The sequence below is a fragment of the Vipera berus genome, assembly GCF_964194415.1.
Source record: "Vipera berus genome assembly, chromosome: 10".
Taxonomy (NCBI): domain Eukaryota; kingdom Metazoa; phylum Chordata; class Lepidosauria; order Squamata; family Viperidae; genus Vipera; species Vipera berus.
The window spans coordinates 21,959,083-21,978,007 of NC_138213.1; the positions used below are offsets into that span (position 1 = coordinate 21,959,083).

The 18,925-nt window shown below is 44.3% G+C and overlaps 1 protein-coding gene across 1 annotated transcript in view; it reads left to right on the forward strand.

The window, feature by feature from the left end:
* Positions 1-18,925, forward strand: part of HYDIN (HYDIN axonemal central pair apparatus protein) — a 350,217-nt gene that overhangs the window by 54,699 nt on the left and 276,593 nt on the right. The window contains exons 10-13 of the mRNA XM_081335684.1: positions 2,210-2,309; positions 13,039-13,157; positions 15,015-15,238; positions 15,941-16,008. Of these exons, the coding sequence (XP_081191810.1) occupies positions 2,210-2,309; positions 13,039-13,157; positions 15,015-15,238; positions 15,941-16,008 (511 nt within the window). The remainder of the gene's footprint in view (positions 1-2,209; positions 2,310-13,038; positions 13,158-15,014; positions 15,239-15,940; positions 16,009-18,925) is intronic.

The window sequence follows — 18,925 nt, forward strand, 5'->3', positions numbered from 1 at the left end:
TCACCAACAGTTCCAAAACAACTAGAAACTTGCCATGCCAGCAAAGATTGTCGGTCGTATGTCGTATGTTACCTTAGTTCCACCATGTTGCTCAAACACATTAAAATCTTCCTGATCATGAGGCCTATAGCCCTTACTATCCCTCCCAAAACTATTCGCCTTCAAGAGCCAATGCAGCCACAGCCATTCCAGGCGCCGCCATCTTAGAATTTTGGGAAAATGAAGGAATGAATTGCCTGTAAAAATTTGCAATCCCTAGTAAGCTTTGTAGTTGCTTCCTAGTGCAGGGTGGTGCCCATTCTAGTACCGCTCTGAGCTTTTCAGGGTCCATTTCAATCCCCTCATGTGACATGTGGTAATCCAGGTAGTCTGTTTTGTTTTGGTGGAATTCACAGTTAGAGAGCTTGGTGTACAATTTGGTGGCACGTAACCTCTGGAGAACTGCTCTGACCACTTTCACATATATTGCTTTTGTCTCAGTGTAGATCAAAATGTGGTCCAAATGCACCAGCACCCCCTTGTACAGATGCTCATGTAGGACCTCATTAAACAACTGTGTGAAGACAGCAGGAGCTCCCTGTAGTCCAAAAGGGAGTACTTTGAATTGGAAATAATCCAGCAGGCAATTGAACAGTTTTCCATTCACCCCCTTCCTTGTGTCTTACATGGTAATATGCTTCCTGCAAATCCAGTTTAGTAAAAATTCTGCCCTTGGCCAGATGGCCTAACATGTCCTTCATAGGGGTAGGGGGTGAACATTCTCCACATATACCACATTTAACCCTCTATAATCCACATATAGATGAAAGGTCCCATCCTTCTTTTCCTGGAATAGGACTGAGGCTGCCCCCTGGGGTCATGCTGGTTGAATGAAACCTCGGGCTAAATTCTTATCAATGAACAGTCGCAATTCCTCTAACTCCCTGGAAGTCATTCAGTATAGTTTTAGTTTTGGTAGCTTGGCATCTGGTAGGATTTCTATAGCAGAGTCAGTAGGTCTGTGAGGGGGGAGTTCATCTGACCCCTTCTCGCTAAACACATCTCTGAGATCTCACTATTCCTTAGGGATTATAGGGAGATCCTTCCCTTGCATGGCAGCTCCTAGCTCACACCATGGGGCGGTGTGTCTGGAATTTTAACAGTCCTCTCCTTGAATTCACATAAAAGTTCCACTTTTTTAGCCAGCCTAGCCCTGGGACTAGGGGTCTTTCCATCCTGGGCACTACTATGAACCTCAGGACATCCGAATGGGCCCATCTGGGCTCGGTGGCAAAAGTTGCCAGGATACCTCCTGTGACAGGCCCATCTAGTTGGCAGAATGCAATCAGGATTTTTAAGTCTTCTCAGTCTGATTCCCAGTTTCTTGACCAGTGCTGGATTTACCAAGCACCTGGTGCAGCCCGAGTCTAATAGGACACTTAAACTGGCCTTCAACCCTGACCTAGGGAAGCTCAGTTCTATGAGGATGGTCACTGGTGTAACCGGGCCACTTACCAGGGGATCATCATCAGAGTCAGCATCTGTCAACCCCTGGTCATCATCTGTTGGGGTCGGAGTTCCCTCAGCCTTTTTGGCCGATGGGGTGAACTTCACGACCTCCATCCCCTCAGGGGTTGGGTTTGCCTTCTTGGCTGAACAGCCGATCTTACATTCTGCGGCTTGGTGCACTTCCTGGCCACATTTAAAACAGGCTATAGATTGGATTTGTGAAGCCGGGGGCTTAGTTGCTTCCCTTTTCTCTGTGGGTGATCTCTCCCATGACCTTGCCACGTCGTACTTGTTCTGTGCTGCAAGGGGGCCATTACAACACAGGCATTGTACATATTGTTGTTTAGCCCATCTTTAAAACCGCTATGAGGATGTCCTCTGGCCAGTCAAGTTGGCATGCCAGGTCATGAAATTCCTCAGTGTACTCTGCTATGGATCTGCAGCCTAACTGCATGGTCTTTATGTGGTCTTGCTTTTTGATCAGCCAGCACTGTCATGAACCAAGTCTAAGAAAAACAAGAAAGGTAGGTCAGGAAGGTCAATTGCTCTTTGCTGCATCATTTGGTTTAAAAAGTTTCTTTTGGCACTCTTTTCAGCCCCTTTTGCTATCCAGAATAATATTGGTAATATTTGTGTGTTTCAGAGTTTTAGAAAGCAGAGCTGAAAGACAAGACTTTCTTGAGCTTTCTTATTCATTGTATTTATTCTGTTTTTTCTCTAGGAGGGAGATGTTTGGCCCAATTCTACAACTGAAATCAGTGTGATGTTCAGGCCGCAAGAAGCCGGGATGTATCTTCAGACGGTCTACTGTGATATTACAGGTATAACCTTAAATACATATTCCTATTTTAGGATATGGGTGATTTCAGTTTTCTAGTCTTGTGAAAGCTGGTCTTGATATCCTGATCTTCAATTACATAAACACAGGAATCTCTTTCATCATAATTAAGCAGAAGCTTATGGCAGGGGTCTTGAACTTTGGCTGCTTTAAGATTTGTGGACTTCAACTCCTAGAATTCCCCAGCCAGCATGCACTGGCTGAGGAATTCTGGGAGTTGAAGTCCACAAATCTTAAAGTTGCCAAGGTTGGTGACCTCTGGCCTATGGGATAGGATGACATGTGTCATCCTATCCAACTGATTGCGACTAAGAACCTGTATTAGGTCTTATCTCGCGACGATAAGGGTGGCGAGGTCTAATCACTTTGCTGCCCTCATCGCGTCTGCAGATAACCGCCCGGCCGCCCTGTTTAGGGTGACCCGCTCCCTCCTTAATCAGGAGGTGAGAGAGGAACCCTTGCAGGGTCGTGCCGAGGAGTTTAGCCAACATCTGTCGGACAAAATCGCTCGGATTCGGACCGGTTTGGACTCCGACTGGGCAGAGTCTGACGATCAGGACATGGGTGGTCTTGTCAATGTTATCTGGGAGGAGTTCGATCCTGTGACTCTGGAGGAAGTGGACAGGATTATGGGGAGGCTGAGCTCCACCACGTGTTTATTGGACCCGTGCCCTTCCTGGCTGGTTTACGCGGCTCGGGAGGGGACATGAGGCTGGTTCCAGGTGGTTATATCTGCATCTTTGAGTGAGGGTAGTTTCCCCGCCGTCTTGAAGGAGGCGGTGGTGAGACCTCTCCTCAAGAAGCCTGCCTTGGACCCAGCTGTGTTAAATAACTTTCGTCCGGTCTCCAACCTTCGCTTTCTTGCGAAGGTTGTTGAGAGTGTGGTGGCGCATCAGCTCCCTCTGATTCTGGATAAAGCTGATTATCTAGAACCGTACCAATCGGGTTTCAGGCCCGGGTACAGCACGGAGACGGCATTGGTCGCTCTGGTGAATGATCTCTGGAGGGCTCGGGACAGGGGATATTCCTCTGTCCTAGTCCTATTAGACCTCTCAGCGGCTTTCGATACCATCGACCATGGTATCCTGCTGCGGCGTCTCAGGGGATTGGGAGAGGGAGGCACGGTTCTTCAGTGGTTCTCCTCCTATCTCCTGGGACGTTCGCAGTCGGTGTTGGCAGGGGGGCAGAGGTCGACCTCGAGGCCTCTCGTTTGTGGAGTTCCTCAGGGGTCGGTCCTCTCGCCTCTCCTGTTCAACATCTACATGAAGCCGCTGGGTGAGATCATTCGTGGTTTTGGAGTTGGGTATCATCAGTATGCTGATGATACCCAGCTTTTTATTTCGACCCCAAACCACCCCAGTGATGCCCTCGACGTGATGTCCCGTTGCCTGGAGGCGGTTCGGGTCTGGATGGGGAGGAACAGGCTTCGGCTCAACCCTGACAAGACTGAGTGGCTGTGCGTACCGGCATCTTGGGAAATTCAGAATACTCCATCTCTTTCTATGGGGGGTGAGTTATTACCCCCCGTACATAGGGCTCGCAACTTGGGAGTCCTTCTAGATTCACAGCTTTCTTTAGAAGATCATATATTAACTGTGACTAGGGGGGCCTTCGCCCAGGTTCGCCTGGTGCGCCAGTTGCAGCCCTATCTAGACCGGGATGTCTTGCGTACGGTCACTCATGCGCTCGTGACCTCTCGATTAGACTACTGCAACGCTCTTTACATGAGGCTGCCCTTGAGGACCACTCGGAGGCTCCAACTGGTGCAGAATGCAGCCGCGAGAGTCATGTTGGGAGTCTCCCGATACTCCCATGTTACACCTTTGCTCCGTGAGCTGCATTGGCTTCCAGTTGTCTTCCGGGTGAGATTCAAGGTGCTGGTAATGACCTTTAAAGCCCTACATGGCATGGGTCCGGAGTACCTGAGGGAGCACCTTCGGCCGGCATCAACTTCCCTCCGCCCAGTGCGCTCCCACAGAGAGCGCACTGGGCAGGTGCCACCAGTCAGAGAATGCCGTCTGGTGGCTCCCAGGGGGAGGTCCTTCTCTGTGGGTGCGCCGGATTTGTGGAACCGTTTACCGGTTGAGCTCCGGACGGCGCCCGACCTTCGCTCCTTCCGACGGGATCTAAAGACCTACTTGTTTGAACAAGCCGTCCTGGCCTGATGGGTTTTGGGTTTTATTATTGCTTTTAACATATTTTAACTTATTGTTCTAAGGCATTGGGCACTTTGTTTAATCTTTTCTTAATTTTTGTATCTTTGTATTAGTATTTATTGCCCTGTTCACTGCCCTGAGTCCTTTGGGAGAAGGGCGGTATACAAATAAAATTATTATTATTATTATTATTATCTGCTCTTCTGAACAAAAGAAAAGCCAGCGGCATTTTTCATTCTCCTTTACTGAGAATCAAGCTGTCACTGTCTTGTGTTTGTATGTAAAGTTTCCTAACTTTTTTTAGCAGACATTAAACCTGGTAAAATCCCTTTTTATGGATCAATTTCATCTGAGATACACAAGTCTTTCCAAGATGGAAGCTTTACCAGAGTGTCTGTATGGATTCCCAAAGATCAGTTAAGAGTCTGTTCTATTATGCCTGAGTGGAATGCCATCAGTTGCCATACATCATATCTTATTGCCATTTGCCTAGCTGTAATTTGCGCAATAGCTACTAGACACTGCACCGTTTGGTTTTGGTATGTGAATAACTCTTTTCTGACCTGGATTTATGGTAAGGAATTGCTCAAGAAATTTCTAAAGCACTTGAATAATGTTCATCCAAATATTCAATTTACGATGAAAGAGGAGAAGAATGGCCAACTTGCTTTTTGCGACATTTTAATCATTAAAAGAAGGAAAAAAACAATAATTGGGGCATACAGTATTCTGGGAATCAATATATACAGATCACTGTTTCAGTAATATAATGATATGTGGAAACATCCTTGGGAGACAGGAAGAAGAGCTGTAGAGTAGACGATCCTCATGTAAGAGGAATTTTAGTCCCCAGAAGCAAAAGGGGTATAGAGCAAGTCTCAGAAGGGATACTCCCTAGTTTTCTGGGAAGTATTTTATTTATTTATTAAATTTATATGCCTTAAATTTACAATTAAAAGTAAAGGAGGGGAGAAATTGTTTCAGACTTCCATGATTCACTTACTTGACTTACAACCATTTGTTCAGCGACTGTTCAAAATTATGATGGTGCTAACTTATGGACTTAGGATCAGTACGTGAAGTTACAGCTGTTGCAGCTCCCCATGGTCATGTAATCAAAATTCAGATGCTCAGCAGCCAGTCCACACTTAAAATGGCAGGTGTGTTCCAACTCCCTCACCTGCCTATCTCTCTCCCCCATCTCTTCTCTTTGGCTGCCCCTTATTCTGTCTTGTGGTGTGCAAGCTGTCCCAGCCCAGTGCGAGCTGAGGTCATCCTCACCACTCTGCACTCTGAGACTCCTGCCACCCTGTGCTTTGTTGTCCCAGCTTGCAAGATTGATGTCAGTTTTCCCAAGTGTACCAAACAGAAAAAAGACCAAATGAGCTACTTCTGCTTTCTTATAAACGTACATTAACAGAATCTTGCAAGTCTGAAAGTACAAACTCCTGTTGTTTCCTTTACAGCCTGAGGAGTGAGAGTTGGATTGTACACTCTCTTATCTGATCATTCCCTATGCATCCCTTTGTCCATTTCTCGGGTCTTTCTCACGTACACTGGCTTAGTGAAAAATTATATCAAAGCACTTTTGTCCAAAACAAAAATGATAAAAATAAAAGCAGAAAAATGAGCAAAAAGACTATTCCCTTGATCACTTTAATCATTTCTTACATCTTCTCTTAATTAAGATTTTTGCAAATAAATCTTGGATTCGATTCACTTTCTTTTTGTTATTGCTGTCTTCTTTTGTGATCTTGAAAGAAACTTTAACTTGCTGCACAGAATCTTTACCACAGAGAAAATCTCTCTTTATGTGTAAATTAATTACTTCCCAAAATAATTAAGAAATAAGAGATGAGCTTGGCAAAGGTTAAATGTCCATATCTGCTCAATGCAGTTCAGAACATAGATGGAATCCCAGGATTCCAAGTGGCTCAGTTCTGAGTCAGCTGCAAAAGCTTTCTAGTTTGGAAGGAATTGCCATGTGGAGTACATGTAGTTAAACTCACAATCTCCCTTTGATTAGGGAGATTATTCTGGCTGCAATCCATCTACCACCCAACAGGTGAGGTGAGATAAAGAACCATTTTAAAAATCCAACTCCCAGGTTATTTATTTGTAAAAAGGAGGACATATTGATCTCCGGGACAGAAAGTATATAAACCACAGAGAGATGGCAATGGGTCCTTGCCATGGATTGACTGACACAGCTGAACAACCAGGGGCCATGACAATCAGTGACACAGAGGGGCAGATCGGACCAGCTACGAGATCAAAGCGAATTAGCACGACTGACGCTGCAAATGTGACCGGGAGGTCACCAACTAGATCAACTGTACGAGGTGGTAATAACGTACCGGACCGTAATAGGGAGAGTGACTGAGGGATAATGCTTGACAGTTTGACATCATGGGACAAGTGCACACAGCCTAGGAAGCAGTGCGATGAGGGCTATGCATACATCAACCAACACAGCTGAGCTGGATGTATATATTGAGCTGGATGTATGTAAATATACATCCAATTACAGGCGGGCAGTGAACCGACGGATCTATTACACATTCGATGGCTAAATTATTAAAGGGCTATAAAAACAATCTCTAATGTTGGTTTACTCTTTGACAATATTAGCAGCATCTAACGAAAGCTCAGTGCAAAATATACTTTCTGTCCCAGAGACGTACACATATACCTACACCCACACATATATATGCATATATATAAATATTAATCATTGTCCATCTTGAATACATAATGGAAGGAGTAAGCTTTAGAGTTCACAAGGTTAAAGCATAAAATTGGAAATCCCAATATTAAAAGAAAAGTTCAGTTTTTGTCAGAACCCACTCCAATCCACATCTTAAGAAAGAAAGACTCTTGGAGGCAAGATTGTCCAAGCAGGAACTTTTACTAAGACATAGATAACAGAGGGTATAATAGACAGGATCTGAAAAATCCCCTCACAGATCAATATTTTTAAAGCATCCCCGAGCAAAACCCCACCTCTCAGTCCATTTGGTCAGTTCCGGATCAGTCAGGTTTCAGGTGGCAAGCCCCTCGTGGGAAAGGGAGAACCATCAGTCCATTCGTAGCACAATCACTTCCTCCCCTTCACATTCCATCCAGAGAAACAAACCAGAATCCCCCCACCCCCTTTCTTAGTTGCTCGTAAGATCAGAGAATGCCTCTCATAGATCTTATTGTGATGGGTAACAGGCAGGCTAGATAAACAAAACATTACATCTAAGGAGAGGAAATGGAGGCAATAAACTCCCATGTTTATTCCCTTTCCTCCTTGGGAATGGCAGAATCCAAGGGGGTGGTGGTGGTGAGATTTGGGTTTGCACAGAAAGAGTTAGAAATGAAACATAAATGGATTCTGACAATTTTACTTTGACTGGCTCAAATTAGTCACCACCTATTATAAAACTATACACAGCTTTCAGGTTCCAGGTGACCTGTTGTGGCTCATTAGATGCCTCTGCGAGCAGCTTTGCAAGCAGAGACAGCACAGTGGTGGGGTTGCCAGCCAGAAGATGGTTTGGCTGACAGAATTTTTTCCAGAGGAAGCAGATATCAGAGATTGCTCACTTGTGCTCCAGAAAAGTTGCTTCTCACAAGGAGACAACAGGAATTAAATTTTTGTCAGTGTGGTCAGAGAGGCTTGGGAGAAAATTCCACTAGTTCCCTACTGAGCCTCCATCTTGAATCCTCCCAGTTATCCAGCTTTGACAGCTTCCTAAGCAAAGTGCCCACCAGAGTTTGTGTCTGAGGGATGGAAAAAACCCTCCTTCATTCCAAAAGGCACTAACTGTGTTCATGCTCAACCTCCTGCCACCTCAGATGAAGCCTAATTGTGAAAAAATTAAGTAAAAGGGCTGAAGCTCACATGTCAGAGTCCTGCTCTATTCCTTGCTAGTCATTAACTCAGTTTATCTCAGATCACTTCTCAAGATGAAGCCCCATCATTCATTTCCATTGACACGAATGATAATCAAACTTTGTTCACATCAGAGCAGTTTTATCTGCTAAATATTGAGACTACTTTTCAGATGTTCTTAGTTATCGTTCCACCCCACCTAAAAGTTGCCTTTAAAAGGGCCACTGGACATCATTGAACAGATTTAGTAAAGGCAGCAAAATAGTTCCTTTTTGCTGCTTGAATCACTACTTCATGGCTTAAACAGGAGCCTTTAAAGATGTCCAGTTAGGCTTGAGAGACTCTGTGTGTGTGTGTGTGTGTGTGTGTGTGTGTGTGTGTGTGTGTGTGTTTCTCCTGCTGCTTCATTTACCTGAGTTCCCCACTAAACCCAGAAATGGTAATGGATCTACAAGAGCAGAGTTCCAATGCATTCTATATCAACTCTACAATGAGCCTGGCTGCAGCCATCTTTATCTTCATTCTAGGTTGCCACACAGGACGGAGGGAGGGGGACTTGCCCAGGTGCTTCACTAGTCATAATAATCTTCTGTCCAAGTTCATCTATTGCTCCCGCAATCAGGGACTGGACATTGTATTAGAAAGCCCGCCAAATGAATGTATTGGGAAATGTAGCAATGGCATAGTTTTGTGGGTAGGACATTATACTTTGTAACTGGGAAATTTTAGTGGGAATTTCAGAGGGTTTCACTTTTGATCGTGCCGATACTTTGTAACTAATAAACATGTTCTTTGAGGAATTTTCAAGCCTCTGAGTTCTGCTTTATTCATCTCTCTCAGTCAGAACCATGACATTAAACCAAACTTTCGTTTTCTTGGGGTGCTGGCCCCTGATTGCCTACCCATCTTTTGGAAGAGCGTTGAAGACTCGGCGAACATTTGAAGATGGAGGAAAAGAATGGAGCCATTGCTGGCTGCAATGGAACTCCAGCTTTTGGAATGCAAGCAGCTGTTCCAGCCACCTGCGTCATTGACAAGGGCTCAGCCAAAGTTCAGGTTGATCCAACCTGGGAAGCTGGTACCCCAGGGGGGAACTACAATTCTGGTGGCCGCTGAAGAGGAACTCCTGTAGCTGCCGTCCAGGGGTTTTCGTCCACGGCATACCAGAAGGGAAAGGTATCGATTGGAGGGGATGACTCTGGAGATTGGAGTTCCAGTCTGCAATTCACAGCCCCTTGCTTGAGCAGCCGAAAGAGATGTTCTGCAGGCTGGAGGTAAAAAAAATGGTTCCCATCACCAAGGATGTATGCACCATGGGGGGAATGCCAAGGGCTACCCATCTCTTCCCCCCCTCTCACCGGAGTCCCAGCCTGACTGCTGGAGCCCGTACTGCCTCACTTGTTCTCCTGCCAGCTGTGATGTCAAGCCCTGTATCCCAGCCAAGCCCGCTATTGCGTCCTCAGGCTGCCAGTCCAGGAGCCTGGCTAAGTCCAGAGAGTGGTTCAGCCATGTCTCCAAGACCAATAAGTGGCCCAGCAGCAGGTGCAAGTGGCCCCACTGAGGTTTGGACTGCCTCCCATCAAGCCCACCTTTGATGGGGACCCCGAGAAGCTTCCTAAATCAAGTGTGGGCTCATCTAGATTGCTCTGCTTATGCCTACTTGGATGATGCCATGATGGCGAATGCTGTGGATGCCAATCTAGAGGGAGAAGCAGCCAAGTGGGTGACCAACCTTCATAATGAAGGGGCTCCTGAACTGCAGTATGCTAACCTATTCATGGAGCAACTGAGACGCTGTTTTGAAGACGAATCCCAGCCCCTGCTGGCCAAGAAGAGATCCATCGTTTGAAGCAAAGAGACTGCCCCACTAAGGAATACATTCAAGAATTCAGAAGAGTTGCTGATCTGCTGGGGTAATGGCCAGAACGATTGTTGATCAGCTCCTTCAAGCAGGAGCTAGACCGCGACTTGCTCCAAGCCTGCATCTATTGGGCCATTCCCAACCAATTGCAGGAGTGGTACAGCATGGCATTGATGCTAGATATCGAATTGGACTGCTCAGGAAAGCCAAGCACAGCTGAACCCAAGCCACTGCACATCCAAGAGAAATGCCTTTTTGGTGGACATTCCCAAACCACCACGACCACCTGTGTCCTCCAAGCACCAGCCAGAGCTCCTATCAAGTGTTACTGATGCGGTCAAATGGGTCACCATGCTGTGGAGTGCCTGGCTCCCAACCCCCAACCCAGAAGCATGCCAGTTGCCACCACAAAGCTGTAAAAAGCCCCCAGAGGAAGAAGAGAGAAGATAAACTGGGCACATCAAGACCCGGTCGTCGAGGCCTCCCCTCCTACTCAGCTCAAGACAAAAGCCCAGTCCAAGCCACAGCCACAGATGCTGGCGCCCTACGACAGTGATGAGGAAGGCAAGGAGGATCCAATGGTAAGTCAGCCCATCCCACCTTTTGCCATTCCCGCCGAGATAATAGTACCCCAAACTGGGGCCCAAATAGACTCAGGTTGCACCAGGTGCCTAATTCATCTGCCCACAGTGCTCAAGTTGGGGATTCGAGCAAGGCTGTTACACCTAGCCATGAGATTTGAACAAGCTGACAGATCCCTTATCGGCAGCACACCTATCACGCACCTGACAGAAGCAGTGCGATTGGAAATGGGTCGGCACTGGGAAATCATCCATTTTGTAATGGTCCCAAAAATGACTGAGGCTGTGATTTTGGGTCTGGCCTGGCTCGACAAATGGCACCCACACATCTGGTGGGAGAATGAAGTGAGGAATTTAAGATTGGGAATAGGCCCCCTCCCACTTGCCACCACCAGTGATATAAAGGGCCATATCATAAATGAGGTTCAGGAGAAGCACCCTGAGACACTAAAGACTGTTGTAGAAAAGCTGCCAGGAATCCAGCTTGTCCCAACTGAATACCGTGATTTAGCTGAGGCATTTAGTGAGAAAAAGTGCAATGTCCTCCCCCCCCGACTGTTCTACGGACTGCACCATTGAAATCTTACCCGGGGCCAAGTTCCCGAAGCCCAAAAATATACTCAATGATGCCCAGAGAGATAAGGAGTTAAGATAATACATTGATAAGAATCTGGCTTGGGGTTTTATCCAACCAGCAAAATCATGTGTAGCAGCTCCTGCATTGTTCAAAGAAAAGAAAGATGGGTCGCTGAGATTATGCGTAGATTTTAAAGGATTAAATGCTGTCAGCATAGAGAACATGTACCCCCTTCACTTAATGAAGGACATGTTGGCCCACCTGGCAAAAGAGAAAGTTTTTACCAAGCTGGATTTAAGAGAAGCTTATTACTGAGTCTGGATTAAGGAGGGGGATGAATGGAAAACCGCCTTCAATTGCCCCTTGGAAACTTCCAATTTAAAGTGATGCCTTTTGGACTACAAGGAGCCCCTGCTGTATTTATGCAATTAAATCAACCAAGATCGGTTGTACAAGAGGAAGTTACAATACCTCATTCAGCGGAAAGGCTATTCACTGTTAGAAGCTACAGTGGGTGAAATGTACAGATGTGAAAGCAGAATGGTTAATACAGAAATTTTACAATAGCCATCCTCACAAGCCTCGAGGAAATACCTAATGTGCTTTTTGTTTCCCTTACAGGAGATTCTTTCCTTTTAAGGGGTGGGGGGTGACTGTCAAATCTACAGTGAGCCTGGCTGCAGCCATCTTTCTCTTCATTCTAGGTTGCCACACAGGATGGAGGGAGGGGGGAAACCAAGGTCATCTAGTGCTCCCGCAATCAGGGACTGGGCGCTGTATTAGAAAGCCCGTCAAATGGATATATTGGAAAACGTAGTGATGGCATAGTTTTGTGGGTGGGACATTATACTTTGTAACTGGGAAATTTTAGTGGAAATTTCAGACATGGTTTCACTTTTGATCGTGCCATTACCTTGTAACTAATAAACATGTTCTTTGAGGAATTTTCAAGCCTTGGAATTCTGCTTTATTCGTCTCTCTCAGTTGGAACTATGACATTCTAATCCATTGCCACATTATTCTGTTGGATATCTGGGATCTCAACCTAATTCCCCACCAGATCTTTTAAGAAGCTCCTCAAGCATCCTCTGAAAATCATGTGGTTTCACTAGGTATCTGAAGCAAATCAATCTAAGAGAACTCTCCCCACTGGGAGTGGGGGGATTGCACAGCACTCCTGCGTAGGATTTGTACCTCACACGGTGTCTGCCATGACTCTGTATAAATGGGGCACAGTATCCTCTTCTCAGTGTGAATGCGGGGTCCCACGTCAAACTGTAGATCACATCATGACTGGCTGTAAGCAGAGGGCATCTACTGGTCCAGTATTTGATTTGTTTCGTACAAACAATGCTGCGCCTCAGCGGTTAGATGGCCTAGGCATTGGTATTTGAACAGAGATCTTTTTAACATTTATATTTTATTGTGTTTTACTAATCTAGGTGGAATGTTAATATATATTGAAGTCCATGTATGACATGCCGTGTGATGAATAAATCAATAAATAGCAAGAAGGCAATAAGAGAGTGATTTGTGCACAGCAAGGGGCAAAGCACAGCAAGGGGCAAAGCTCAATGCCTCCACTGATCTTGTTGTGTTTGTCCAGAAAGAATTGTGCCACCACTAATTTCCTAAAGATGAGTTATCATTTCTACAGGCCGAGAGACCAGACTTCCTCTGCGTATCAAGGGAGAGGCAATAGGCCCCAAGCTATTTTTCAACTTTGATCAGCTGGATGTTGGGAAAATTTTTGTGGGATCATCTCACAGTTATGAGGTAAGTTCAGTTGTTACAACGGGATCCTTGGTGCTCTCTGAGCTTGGTTGTTTGCTTGCAGATGGTTCTTTACCCAATTAGGTAACATGATCAGTGCTAAGGATTGTGGGCTTTTCTCCCTGATTATATACAATAGCTTGCCCTCCCAGTGCTGGATAACTATATTGTTGTCAACTTGACTGTTTGCTTGGTATTAATCCCTGCTTATCTGGATATTATTGGCTGCTGGAGACAACGTGTTCTCGTCTTTTTGTTTCCTTCTTTCTTTTTATTGCCTGTTTTGAATGTTGTGTAAATGTGGTTTGTCTTTTTTGTGTCTACTGAGGCTTTGTCTGAATATCAGGCTTCCGGAAATTCCCTAAAGATTTTGGATTTAGCTTGGTCTAGGATCAGTAAAGTTCTCTTTCCTCTTACAATATGTTGGTCACGTTTGAAGAGGATACTTTCAGGAAATCTAAATGAAAAATTAGAAGAATAATACTTTATTTCCCTTTTAAAGTGCTGAATTCTTTCTTTCTGTCTGTCCTTCACTCTTTTCTTTCAGGCCTTTCCTCCCCATTGAGATTAAGTATTATTTGGTCATCTTTAAACCAACACATCATCATTATAAAATTGGCCATCCTCATTGTTCTCCCACTGCCAAAGGCTTGCAAGTCTATCAGTAGATTTATTCATCTAATTTCTTGTCCAAATTAGATACTGTTTCAATTTAAGTGGCTCAGCAGTACAAGCAGTCCTCAACTTCTATCCAATTCAGCCCAAAATTTTTGTTGCTAAGTAGCGTGGTTGCTAAACGAGTTGTGCCCCATTTTACAATCTTTTTTGGCATGGTTGTTAAGCAAATCACTGTAGTTGTTAAGTGAAACATGTGGCTGTCAAATGAATCCAGCCTTCCCCCATTGACTTTGCTTGTCAGGAGCCCCTAAGAAGGTTGCAAATGACCATCCCAGTCGATGTTGCAACCATGGCCAAAAAAAATGCTGGTTGTCTCTGGGGATGTTGCAACAGTTGTAAGTGTGGGAACTGGTCATAAGTCACTTTTTCAGTGTCATCATAACTTTGAACAGTCATGAAAGGAATGGTTGTATGTGGAGGAGTACCTACATATATCATCAGTGCAAATCCATAAAAGTAAGGCATAAAATATATAATATCTAAATAAGAATGATATAAAATCCCAAATTTGCCCCCATAGCACCAAATCTCTCCATGTATTCTGAAGCAATGAGGTCTTTACAAGCTTTGGAAGGCCACGAGGGGCATCTGTCCCTCAGCAAAGGGTCTTCAGGCTCCACTGGGCTAGGGGCCAGTGATGAAAAGAAACTCAAGCAATGCTCTCATGGGACATAGGCAGCTTCTGCAAAATAAATGGGCAAGGATTCAGGGATGCCCCGGTGACAGTGTTGGGCTCGGTAGCCATGCTGTACATTGCCAGAACCACCAATCACGAATGTGGGTCAGGCCAGTTCTAATGCAACCCAATATCAGAACAGTGTTCAAGTGGATACCTTTGAACTGAGGCTTTTCATGCAGCTTAGAAGTAATGAGGGTGAAGGTTCGTTCTCTGAGTTGTGGGATGGTTTCTGGACATTTTGTTACCAGGCTAGGTAACATCTTCAGCAGAGTTTAGGAAATGACATCCCCTAAACTCTGCTGAAGATGTTACCTAGCCTGGTAACAAAATGTTCAGAAACCAACCCACAAGCTCGGAGAATGAACCTTCACCCTCATCCTATACTCGAGCTACAGACATTTGCCACTATTGCAAGCTTAGAAGTAACTCAGAGGCACAACTGTTGGTTCTTGAACTGCCAACTTACTTCTCCCACTCATCTTTCTCTCTTCTCTCTGCACCAGGCTATCTTATCTAACCAAGGAGCTATTGATGCTCTCTTCCACCTGATGTGGCCCTCCACTGTGCTGGGTGCCTGCTTTGCCTTTCAACCCAGAGAAGGAATCATTGAGCCGGGTGGTCATCAGGCCATTCACATTTCCTTTGGCTCCACTGTCCTGGGCCCCTTCTCAGAAGAGTTCAAGTTCCATGTGAATGGATCTCCCCAGCCTGTGACCTTAGTGATTCGGTAAGCCCCAAACCTCACCTACATCGGCTAGTAGGCTGATTATTAAGGTAAACCAACTTTCAAAGAGGCATGTGCACTGTGTGGTGAGGTCTGTTAGCCATGTGCAGATTCATCTCTTCTTTGTGACAAGAAAAAAATACACTTGAATGGGTCAGAATGGCAATTTTTTCCCCATAAAATGTTTCATGTGACTCATTGTCAAATTCGAAGCATGTTTTTGCGGGTCCGACAATTATTGCTTCTCAGCTTGTCAATGAACTTGGGGGGAGGGAAAGAGATTGGAATGCAGATTACAAAAGATCAAGAAAGTAAACTGTTAGAACCAAGAACAGTTCACCAGGTGTCTGGCCAGACTCAGAGACACTTTCTCATAACAATATTTTTCCATCTAGTTGGGCAACATGACCTGATTGAGAAGAGGGAGAGGGAATTCTATACTTCTACTATATGGGATTGGGTGAGGTTTTGCCAGAGCTGGTATTGCTTGCATGCGTACTGAAATGATGTACTCCATAAAGTTCTACATTAAGTTTGGAAAGGCTTGAAGGTGTTTACTTGGTTAAGTTCGTCAGTCGGAACCTTGACACTCATTCTGTTGGGCATCTGGCAGGATCAATGGGTGTTTTCATTGGTTATCTCTGCTGGGGCGGCATGGTTTACTCTGTTTGTATTATTTAAAAATCTCTCTGTTTCTTACCCCAGGGGCTGTGTCATTGGACCAACTTTTCATTTCAGTGTCCCATCTCTCGAATTTGGGGATGTCTCCTTCGGTAAGCCAGTCCTCCACATTCATTGTGCTTGGGATCCTCTTCACTTTGGCCAGTTAGACCAATGTCCATCTGATCCAAGACTTCTTTTGCAGTCCCAGCCATCCCCTTAGAGGGACCCAGGTCCTCCAGGCTAGACAAGGCAAGAAGCTTGCTTCCTACTGATAATTTGCTACCTGCTGAATAAAAAAAGAAGCATGCCCAGATGTCCCAAATGTGCTTCCATTCCCCACCATTCAGTCAGAACTAAAGAAGCTTCTTGGACGAGAAGCAAAATGTTTTCAAGGAAAAAACCAAGAAAGTCCAGCTGCCTTTTGAAAAGCACCTTTGGAACAACCATGACCTGGATGAATGACTATCTCCATAGACATGCCCAGATGTTCAGTAGGTTCACTTGGGAACTGGGCAAAGGGACAAAGTTAAGAGGGGGAAAACTACATACAACTAGCAGGGACTGCTGTCATGGTGTGCTTACTCCTTTGAAAGATGGTGTCTGCAGTGGCAAATCTTTTAAGTGACTCAAATAAAGGCTACGATATGAGGAAAACGCTATTATAAGCTGTAACTTGAAAAGAATTGTGGATGGAATTTTAATAGTCGAGGTAGTCCTCAACTTACAACTGTAATTAAGCCTGGCAATTTCAGTCATAAGTTATGATGCTGGTAAAACAGGTCACCATGTGACTGACTTGATTTTACAATCTTTTTAAAGCAGTCATAGAGTGAACTTGGAGGTTGTAAAGTAAATATGGTGGAACCAAGTCATAAGTAGCTTTGAGGGGTGTTGTAACTTTGAATGGTTGCTAAGTGATTGGTCATAACTCAAGACTACCGGTATTGTGAATGCACTTCCATATGGTGACCTTCCCTTCTGAAGATGTAAATCTAAATCTAAGAATTTCAGTGATTTTTTTTCAGGGTTGGGATAAATTTTGGAGTTTAAGCAAGAAGCTGTCTTGAGAAAAGAAAGGCAGTGCTGCTGCTGCTCTGATCTCACAGCTCTGTCCAAGTATGCATCAGTCCCAACTTAATTTTAGTACCTATTGATACTTTCTGGGCAGGATAGTTATAGAATTAAATTCATTATGTGTAGCTAATGGCAATTGATGGATGTGGCTTAAAACAGCCATAGTTCAGATAAGGAAGCCCTGGAAGGCTATCTGATAGGGTTGGTTTGAATGCCATTATTGGGCTGAGGAAAGCTGATGTTACTCCTACATTCTATTTGGTCTTCCTGGTGCTGCTTGATGGACCACTTTTGCAAGATCAAGGGGGAGGAGGAGGAGGAGGAAGATGGTCCTATTAAGGACTACTCATTGAGTACGGTTTGTCAGCCAGTTACAAATCCATCTGATGGTGATGCTATCTATCCCACTTTTTTCTACCTTACCAAGAAGTAGGTTGTGATCTACTTTGTTGAATGCCTTGCTGAAGTCTACTATGTCCACAGCATTTCACTGGTTTACTAATTTAGTCACTTTAGCAAAGAATGAAATAAGTTTGGTTTGGCATTATCTGTTTTTAACAAACCCGTGCTGACTTTTATTTATTACTTTACTCGTTTCTAGATGTTCATAGATCTGTTTTTTGATTATCTTTTTCAGTATCTTCCCAAATATTGATGTTAGGCTGATTGGTCTGTAGTTTCCTGGGTCTGTTCCCCCCCCCTCCCTTTTTGAAGATGGGAACCACATCAGCTATTTTACAGACCTCTGGTTGTTTCCAAAAAAATATGGTACAGTGGTTTTGATATCTGCAAACTCCTTTAGAACTCTGGGATGTAATCTGTCAGGTCCCAGTGATTTATATTCATCAAGCTCAGACAGGTGTTCTCTTATCATTTTTTTTTACTTATTTTAAGTTTTATTTCTAGTCTGTCTTTTACGGTTATTATGTTTTTGGTAGGTTGGGCTATAATTTATTTTTGTGTGAAGACTGATGCAAAGAATGAGTTAAGAAACTCTGCTTTCTCTCTGCTGCCTGTTACTTCCTTGCCATATTGTCTCTTTAGTGGACTGATTGTTTTCTTGTTATTTAGATGTTGAAAGAAACTTTTTTTATTATCTTTTACTTTTGTTGCAAGTCTTTGTTCATTCTGAGCCTTTTGCTTTCCTCACTTTGTCTTTGCAGATTCCGGTTATCTGCTGATATTCTGCTTTAGATATGTGTCCCTCTTTCCATTTTTTGTACTTGACCTTTTTGTCTTTGAGTTTATCAGAGAGATCTTTGTGCAGCCATACTGGTTTCTTCTTAGATTTCTTGTTTTTCTTTTTCAGTGGTATTGTGCTGAACTGGGCTTTTATGATCATATTTTTCAGTTTCCCAAGCTTCTTGAATTGTTTTCCCCTTTAGGATTTTCATGCAAAGTCTCTTTCCCAAGCTCTCTCTGAGTTTGTTAAAATCAGCTCTTTTAAAGTCTAAGACTCTGGTATCATTATGTTCTATTGCTTGTGTTTGCATTATATTGAATTCCAGTATGACGTGGTCACTCTCTCCCAAGGTTCCTGCAGTTTCAACTCCCTCTATCGCTTCTTCTCTCTTTGAGAGAATTAAGTCCTTCTTAGTTCTCTGCCTTAGTTCCTTGTCTGTCTCTCTAGTTCCCTCCTCTACCTTTTGGACAACAAAGTTGTCAGCTAGGTTAGTCAGGAACCTATTTAATTTCTCACTTGGTGCAGAATTAGTCTTCCAGTTGATGTCAGGGTAATTGAAATCTCCCAGTACATTATTGTAGTGTGTTTTCTACATATATTTGTTAATTGGTTAGTAAGAAGGGGGGCATTATTGGTACATTGTTGGGCAGGGCTAGATAAAGCAGTAATCTGAGGACAGGCTGCATACAGACCTGTCAGGAATTCTGAATGTGCCTTCTGCCCTATGGATATTAAACATTCAAACCTTCTTCAGTCAGGAAGTGCTTCTA